Source organism: Cynara cardunculus, assembly GCF_001531365.2.
Source record: "Cynara cardunculus var. scolymus isolate 2C chromosome LG 3, CcrdV1, whole genome shotgun sequence".
Classification (NCBI taxonomy): Eukaryota; Viridiplantae; Streptophyta; class Magnoliopsida; order Asterales; family Asteraceae; genus Cynara; species Cynara cardunculus.
The window spans coordinates 34,079,523-34,088,937 of record NC_037530.1 but is presented as its reverse complement, the minus strand read 5'-3'; the positions used below and the strand labels follow the sequence as shown (position 1 = coordinate 34,088,937).

At 38.0% G+C, this 9,415-nt stretch overlaps 2 protein-coding genes across 4 annotated transcripts in view; both read left to right on the top strand.

The window, feature by feature from the left end:
* Positions 1 to 266: 266 nt before the first annotated feature.
* On the top strand, positions 267 to 3,835 carry LOC112509186 (LRR receptor-like serine/threonine-protein kinase). Its single transcript, XM_025114041.1, has 2 exons — positions 267 to 3,084; positions 3,200 to 3,835. Exons 1-2 carry the CDS (start codon positions 267 to 269, stop codon positions 3,667 to 3,669), a joined length of 3,288 nt encoding a protein of 1,095 aa, XP_024969809.1. The 3' UTR covers positions 3,670 to 3,835.
* Positions 3,836 to 9,039: 5,204 nt separating this feature from the next.
* Positions 9,040 to 9,415, top strand: part of LOC112509668 (jmjC domain-containing protein 4) — a 9,751-nt gene continuing 9,375 nt past the window's right edge. For 2 of the 3 annotated variants that reach the window (XM_025114747.1, XM_025114746.1), the window contains exon 1: positions 9,040 to 9,395. In XM_025114747.1, the coding sequence (XP_024970515.1) occupies positions 9,186 to 9,395 (210 nt within the window). In that variant the 5' untranslated portion in view covers positions 9,040 to 9,185. The remainder of the gene's footprint in view (positions 9,396 to 9,415) is intronic. The other variant, XM_025114748.1, reaches the window with a different exon arrangement.

Below are 9,415 nucleotides of genomic sequence, written 5' to 3'. Positions count from 1 at the left end.
AGGAGGGTGTGTGAATTTATTTGTTGCAACATTATCCCTAAAAAGAACATCATGGCCTAGCTGTCCTTGGATCCGCACATTCTGGGTCTCTCACTATGACCTCCTTTTCGTTATTTTATAACACTAAAAAGAACCACCCCACTAATAAGCCCACAACTCCGCAACACAAATGATTTGGTTTCTCTCGTATTGTTCCTCCCTAGGCTCATCCCCTTCCTTCTTACCCTGCCTTTCATCGGAGTTTGCAACTAATTAGGATTTTTGTAATGCCTCTCTTTCAACTTCCATGCTCCCTCTTTCTACTCCTCACCTTGTTGCTTTTAGTCCCATCTTGTTTCTCCCTCACCTCACAAGGTCAAGCTCTTCTTTCATGGAGGAAAAGCTTAAAAGGCCCGAATTTGCAGGCTTTGGATAACTGGGATTCAACCAATGAAACCCCCTGTGCCTGGTTTGGTATCACTTGTGACGTTAACAAGAATGTTGTTGAGTTGAGTTTGAGTTATGTGGACTTACTTGGAACCATTCCTTCTGATTTTAGCTCCTTGTTGACCCTTAAAAAGCTTCTTCTATCGGGAACGAATCTCACTGGTTCCATCCCCAAGGCAATTGGGTCTCTTCGGGACCTCACTTACTTGGATTTGAGTGACAATGGGTTAACCGGCGAAATCCCTAAAGAGCTCTGTGATCTCCAGAAGCTTGTGGAGCTTTACATCAACACAAACAAGCTCCAAGGTTCAATTCCTGTAGAAATTGGGAACCTTAAGAACCTCGTTGTGTTGACGTGCTATGATAATCAACTGGGTGGTAGCATTCCCACTACCATCGGGGAACTCAAGAATCTTCAGGTGATAAGAGCTGGTGGAAACAAGAACATTGAAGGTCCATTGCCTGATGAAATCGGCAATTGTACTGGTTTAGTGATGTTGGGTGTTGCAGAAACGAGCTTATCAGGTTTTCTCCCTCCAACAATTGGTTATCTAAAGAAACTTCAGACTCTTGCCATTTACACCACCTTACTTTCCGGCCAAATTCCGGCAGAGCTTGGCGACTGCACCGACCTCCAGAACATCTACTTGTACGAGAACTCACTTTCGGGTTCAGTCCCCAGCACATTGGGCAATCTGAAAAACCTCAAGAATCTGTTGCTGTGGCAGAACAATTTGGTTGGAATTATTCCGCCGGAGCTCGGAAACTGCTTGCAACTTGTTCTGATTGACATTTCGATGAATACGTTGACTGGAGTCATTCCGGTGACATTTGGGAACCTGAGTTCGTTGCAGGAACTTCAGTTGAGCGTCAATCAGATCTCAGGTTCCATACCGACTCAGCTTGGAAACTGCACCAGTCTCACTCACATCGAACTCGACAACAATCAAATTACTGGTACCATTCCTTCTGAAATCGGAAACTTTGAAAACCTTACTCTGTTGTTCCTGTGGCAGAATCATCTTGAAGGTGCAATACCTAGTTCCATATCATCTTGTCAAAATCTCGAAGCAATTGATTTCTCGCAGAATTCATTGACAGGGCCAATCCCGAAAGGTCTGTTCAATTTGCAGAATCTGAACAAGTTATTACTGTTAGCAAACGATTTGTCTGGCCAAATACCGCCGGAGATCGGGAATTGCTCGTCATTAATCCGATTTCGAGCCAACGACAATCACCTGATTGGATCCATTCCACCACAAATTGGCAAGTTGAAGAATTTAAATTTCCTTGATCTCGGATCGAATAGGTTGACCGGAGTCATACCACCGGAGATATCTGGTTGCCAGAACTTGACGTTTCTAGACTTGCATTTCAATTCAATCTCCGGAAGCTTACCGGCGAGTATAAACAAGATTGTATCACTCCAGCTCGTTGACGTCTCTGAAAATCAAATCGAAGGTACGTTGAGTCCTAGTATCGGGTTGCTGATTTCGTTGAACAAACTCGTCCTCCGTAGGAACCGGTTGTCTGGACCAATACCATCGGAAATAGGTTCCTGCATGAACCTTCAGTTACTCGATCTGAGCAGCAACCAGTTGTCCGGTGAGATTCCAGCGAATTTAGGCAAACTTCCAGCGTTGGAGATTGCTCTCAATCTCAGCTGTAACAAACTCTCCGGCAAGATACCATCGGAGTTTGATGCCTTAGATAAGCTGGGAGTTCTAGATCTCTCTTACAACCAACTTTCTGGCGACCTACAAAATCTCGTCGACCTTGAAAATCTCGTGGCTCTTAATATCTCTCACAACGATTTCAAAGGTCACGTCCCGGACACCCCCTTCTTCTCCAAACTACCTCTAAGCGTCTTATCCAACAACCCTTCCCTGTGTTTCGCCGGCAACGAGTGCACCGCCGATAAAGGCAGCGCCTCCAGGCGCAGCAAGAGTGCCAAGGTGGCGATGGTGGTGCTGATCGGCGTCGCCATTGTTCTCTTCCTCTCTGCTTTCTACATCATACTCGCCGGAAAGATTCGTTCTCGGGGGCGTGATTTAGATGATGCTGACGTGGAAATGGGCCCACCATGGGAAATCACTTTATACCAAAAACTCGACTTGTCAATTGCTGATATGGCAAAATACCTGACACCTGATAATGTGGTGGGGCGAGGTCGCTCGGGCGTGGTTTACCGTGCTAATATTCCCTCCGGGTTCCCAATCGCCGTAAAAAGATTCCAGTTATCGGAGAATTACTCGGCCGATGCATTCTCATCGGAAATTGCAACTCTTGCACGCATCCGCCACCGGAATATTGTCCGTTTGCTGGGTTGGGCTGCCAACGGGAAAAACAAACTGTTGCTTTATGACTTTTTGCCTAATGGCACACTCGGCACCTTGTTACACGACGGCAGCGTCGAAGTGGTGGAGTGGGAAACCAGGTTTAAGATAGCTTTGGGGGTGGCGGAGGGCTTAGCGTACTTACACCACGACTGTGTGCCGCCGATCCTCCACCGTGATGTAAAGGTGGAAAACATATTGTTGGGTGATCGGAACGATGCTTGTTTGGCAGACTTTGGGCTTGCAAGATTGGTGGAAGACGACAACAACTCTTATTCGGCAAAACCTCAATTTGCCGGCTCCTATGGTTATATGGCTCCAGGTAAACCGATTATCTTATCGTATCGTGTGGGATATACTGATTTTGTTCGGTTTGCTTTGCTTTTAGTAGTTAGTGTGTTTTATTGGATATATATAACGATTATTCGTGTTTGCAGAATACGCTAGCATGTTGAAAATTACGGAAAAGAGTGATGTTTTTAGCTATGGAGTGGTGTTGTTAGAGATCATAACCGGGAAAATGCCGGTGGACCAGTCGTTTTCCGAAGGACAACACGTCATCCAATGGGTTCGTGATCATCTCAAGAGCAAGAAAGATCCGGTAGACATTATAGATCGAAAGCTACATGGAAACCCGGACTCACAAATTCAAGAAATGCTGCAAGCTCTTGGCATATCCCTCCTATGTACCAGTAATCGTCCTGAAGATCGGCCAACGATGAAAGATGTGGTGGCGTTATTACGAGAGATCAGACACGAGCCCTCAACTACCAACGAATCCCATAAAGAGACCAACAAATCCCGAAATGATTCAAGTGTTCCCGGGTTGTATTCATCGTCATCAGTAACCCCAGCTCAACTACTCATCAAGGGTTCATCGAATTGCTCCCTTGCATACTCATCGTGATCTCGATTCATATGAAAAATCGAAACAATAAGATTTTAGGTTTAGTTGATATATTAGCTTCGTAAAAATGTTAAAAAGAAGTGTGTTTTTTCTTATTAACTTTTTTTTAGAAATTGGAATATATACAAGATGAGAAGGGATTGAGGGCCATTCCTCAATTAAATTCCTTAATTTCTTCGATACAATTGCTATTTAAAACTCTTTTTTATTAATTTAAAATATCGATAATTGCGAAAACAAAATAATGAAAAGAAAACGTTAGATATTTATTAGAATCGTATTTATTATTATATTATATATTATTGTGGATTGATATAATTTAAAAGGAAAAATGTTTCGTGTAATTGACCTTTATATGTCTCTATCGTGGGACTAGTGATGTCTTGATTGAAATAGGACTCGGTGACGATAATGTACATGATTACAAGTTAAATCATTGATCGTCAACTGGTTTTTGAGTTGTAACATAATAGTACCAAAACAACTTTATTTAAACAACTATAACTTTTGAATTGGGCAGAATCATTTTGCCGACACCCAATCAATAAAAAACATATCAATAATCTATCTTTCGAGGCTAAGTGTGGACCTATTAAGGATTGAGTGAGCTCCTATATACCCGCTTGATTTTAAAGAGTGCTCTCAGATATTTTAAAACCAAATTTATAACAGATATTAAACATGGTGGGATGATTTAGATACTTAGATTAGATCGTGAGATACATCATAGAATTGAACTCACAACCTCAAATATATTTATAGACATAACTACCACTCTACCAGGATCGAGACGAAAGAACTCCTTTTCAATCGTTATATCAAAACTCAAATTGGAGAAGAATATGGTCCTTTCCAATGGAGTTGGTCTTATGAGTTTCTTTTAGCAGAGGCTATTAAATCGGTAGGGGAATTAAAAAAAAATAATACTATGATGGTTCCGTTGCTTTATATATTTATTATTTTTCCGAAACTAAATTTTGAAGTGTTCTTCAAAAGATCATCAATATTATTTTTCCTCCCAAAACTTTGTACTTCTTACTGTCTATTATAACTGATTATAGTTCTTATCCTCTATAAACAAGAGAATATATATATATATATGGAAAACATGGATATGATAAATAGAAAAATGGAATATAAGAAACACAGATTGGCATCAAGTTTATCCAATCAAAGTAGTGATTGAAAATAAAAAAGACCCCATTAGAGTTGGATGTAGGATCATGTCATTCTCAAAAAAGGCGTACAAGGATGTTTGTTATGAGTTGTTTAGTGGCCTCTTTTCACAAAATGCATGCATGTGGCCCTCCCCATCCTCTTAATTCCCATCCATATTTTGTCCAAAAGTGCCCAAGAACCTTCATACGACCCCCCTTCCCATGTGACATTGATATGGGTGGGTATCAATGAAATGCACATATCACATAATAAAGTGTCCAAAACAAAACTTGATTTTCTTTCTTTTTTTGATGTTTTCACTCTTAACAACAGTAGTATTCATATGCATTATCTTAATCGATACGTAAAATCGCTCACTATCCACCAGACAGGTTTGCGATTAAATCAAGTGCTTGCAAACATTACGTTTTCTTTCTTTTGTTTGGTAGCAAGGATAAACTTTTCTTGGTCGGTTTCTTCAGGTACGCGTTGGATTAGTTGATGTGTGCAAAAAGCAGCTCGTACACCCACAATTAGTCGATTACCCAAAAAAGTTGTAACGGCTCAGACTCGTGTATCTATTAGAAGTAGCAACTGTGGTATATTTTAGATCTGGTTGATTTACCAGTATGTTATAACTTTAGTTAAAAGACGAATATAGTCATGTCTGTTCTTAAAAATATGATTTTAGTAAAAACTATTGGTTCAAACTTTTTAGTTCTAGCTAATAAATCAATAATACAACTAGGCGTGCATAGAAAAAAGTATTAGCCAATAGAAAACTAAAGAAAGGAATGGAATTATACTAAACCGTGTTGAAACCGATTGGGTTAATTCTTTGGACCTTGATGTGTCTCACATTCTCCTTCTCTATTCTCGTATCTCAAGTACTTGAACTTGTTGTATCGCTTGACTGATTCGTCACACACTCCTATCGCTTGGCCCAAAGCTCTAAAATTGTGAACTATAAGTCTCTTGTGGTGTTTGATTTGTTGGAATCATTGAAGGAATTAGAATGATCGATTCCATTAATGCGTTTGGTTCATTTTCTGAGTTCTAGCAAGGAATTCGAATTCCACATATGGTGGAATATAAATTCTTTGGGTTCTATATCATGGGATTCCAATTCCTTCATCTTTTAGGAAAAACTATTATGAAATATAAGTTATATATCGGATTTCCAGATATAGAAATATGATGAAGATGCTTCATCGGATACAAAGAGACTTGGAATAAATTATGGATGTATGAATCTTTAAGCTTTAAGTGACCAATAAGAAAGTCTTTCGGACATCCTTGATCGGATGGTTAAAATCTTAAAGATGACAGAGTTGGTTTCACAATCTATACAAGAGGATCTAATGAATGAGTTACATGTGAGATCTAAAGCTTGAGATTCAGATATTACTACATTGAGACTATATTCGATGGGTGAAACAAGAAATTATTTTTTAAGTGTTTGATCAGATACTATGAGTATTATTTATAAATCTGATGGTTTGATTGTTGTCTCCCTTCTTCAAGCCATGCCTCCCCTACAATTTGACATATCAAGAGTTATTTAATTATTTATTTTAAAACCAAAGAATCCTCCATTTATTATCTATTTTCACAAAAGTAAATGTGAAAATGAAGTATGTTTATGGAATACATTTGTTTTTTTTATTAATCTGGATATCCAATCCGCTATGCGAGCCGACTAATCCCAGGACAACCACCTGCTTTGCAGATTACCCGGAGTCACCGCATTTGAACCTCTGTGGCCACAATTTACAATTCTCGTCAAAGACTCACATACCGCTAGGTCAAAATCCCTTTGATAAAGATTCACATATCGTTAAGGTGAGAATTGTAAATTTTGCTAAGAAGTTTGACGGGTTTATCTAAGGGATTTTGACCTAGCGGTATGTGAGTCTTTGACCTTTTAGAAGGTCAAGGATTCAAAGTTCACCAAAAATGAGGAGAGTATGCAAGTTTATTTATTCTATTTGTCGTATATAAATATTATATGCTAAAAAAAAGTTTGATGGGTTGTTAAATCATTGTATGAAATTGAATTAAAATGAAGAAAATAATCAAACTCATCAAGATTATGATATTTGAAATCAATTTACGGGATGAAATCTATTGAAAAGGATGGAATGGAAATATTTAAGCTTCGGTCTCAGAAACTTAAGCAAAAAAAAGGTGATCAGAGTGTGTTTACGATTTTGTTGTGATACATATTATATTATGTAATTTCTAGATGATATACATGAACAACCATGCTAGGATTCATGATTATTGCATATTGGATTTAAATATCTATTAATGCATTGTTTTATATGTCACTGGAAATTCAGTCGATGAAAACAAGTAATTTATGACCGGAAATAGAATCCTTAGGGGCTGTTTGGTTCATGGATTTGGATAGAATTGAAAGAAATTGGAATGGTCAAATCCTTTGACCAAATTCCAAATACAATGTTTGATCCATGAAATAAAATTGATGGAATCCTTTCAATTCCAATAAATTCTTTCACTCACAGATTTTACATTACACGGCAATACCCTCGGATTTTAATTCATTTCCAACATATTCATTCCCTAATCCAAATTCATTCAACGTTGCGTCTACCATCTCATCTAACTGATCTCTGGTTCGATCTCCATCTGGTACGCTCTAACTCACTCTTTCTTTCTCTCTCTTTCTCTCTCTCTCTCTCTCTCTCTCTTTCTCTCTCTCTCGTAATTTCTCCATCTATATGAGATCGATAGACAACATATGTAATCAAGGAATCGATTCAAGATAACTAGTTATCGATATCACTAGTCCAATTCCGTTATTCAAAAATCATAAAAGGTCATTTGTTGATATTTAATTTCGATTCTAAAGTTGAATTCCGTGAACCAAACAAAAAAAATCCAATCCGTTATTAAGAATTACATTTCAATTCTATGCAACCAAACGCAATCACAAGGCATGATCAAATTCCATCAAATTCCATTTCATTCCCTCATAGTCAAATTCATTTGATGAATTCCAATTCCATCGAATTCCATTCTAGGAACCAAATGGCCCCTTAGAGTTGACATTGTGAAAGGATGGTAGATACGAGGTTCAACGGACATAAATCCAATCGGGTTATTTATGACCGAGAAATCTGAACCATTGGAGTTGATACCGTGAAAGGACGGTGGATGCACGGTTCAACAATAAATATACCTAGGCGGTATAACTGTGGCAAGGGGTTGTAAAAAAATAATCCCTGTCCCTTGATGAAGGGTTCCGAAAATAGGACGGAGACGTGATATGCGATACCCGTGGTGCATACCAAAATTGAAATTGGCATATACGTGTGCATAATATTATGAAATTGGCATACATACATTTATATGATGGTTTTTATTTGTTTTCATGTTAAAACGTGTGATCACACGACTTTAATTGCTTAAAAAAGTAACTTGTATTGCAAGTTAGTTGTCGAGGCTTATCTCGAGCCTAGAATGGAAGGAGATGTTTTGTAAAGTTAATCTGAAAGCAACAACTCTAGCGTTTTGGTTCTTGCCTAGTAGGTGGTTAATATATAATGATTGAAACAAGTTAATCATTGTTAATTAAATTTATCCGTTGTAATTGCACGACTCTGTTCTTGAAGGCGTTTAAAAGAAAATGTTTTCGCTTTTGATATGGTATTTATGAACAATTTTTTTACAAAACAACTTATTGACTTATTTCGGTGTGACACCGGTAATAAACATTTTTGAGTGTCTGGATAAATAGCTTATACCGGTGTCAAACCGGTAATAATAAGTTTTTGAAGAAGTTAAAATTTTCTAACTTGTAATAAGTTGATAAGAACTTTTATATAAAAACATAGTTGTTTCAAATAAGCAATCTTATCTCCTTAATCTCTAACAAAAGAAAAGGAGAGGAATGTTAAAATAAAAAGAAAAACAGAAAATGTTTAAAATGACTAAAATAACCCTTATTTAAATTGGATTTAACGAAAAAATCAACGACCGTTAAAAAGAGAGACCAAAACCAATATAGAATGACAAATGTGAGGGACCGAATCCAAAATTTAAAAGTTTAGGGACCATATCCGCTAAAAATGGCAAACATTAGTGACCAAAAAGTAAACTTTACTCTATTTATATGTGTTTTCTAAAATAATTGATAGAAAGAAAAGAGAGAACGTAGAACTCTTTCAGAAGATGGAGGTGCAGTTGTCATTTACGCACAATCTTAGGGGGTTTAGATTGAATCAACTGAAACCACCGGAAATTCTGTAACTTCGATCAAATTCGTTTGCAACATATTCACCGGTGTTTAGGAGCTGTTCGTCGGTAAGAAAGACAACTGATCGGAAATAAACATGGGACTGAATATCGGAGGGGTCGTAGAGAAGGTGAATGGTCATGAACTAAGTTACAGTACTTTTGTAGAGAAATACTTATCGAAGAACGAACCCGTTGTTATAACTGGATTCATGGACGATTGGAGAGCTTGTAGAGATTGGGTTTTTGATGATGGAAGACCCAATCTCCAGTTCATCTCTTCTAATTTCGGTGATTCGAAAGTTCAGGTGCCTTGATTCCCCCCCCC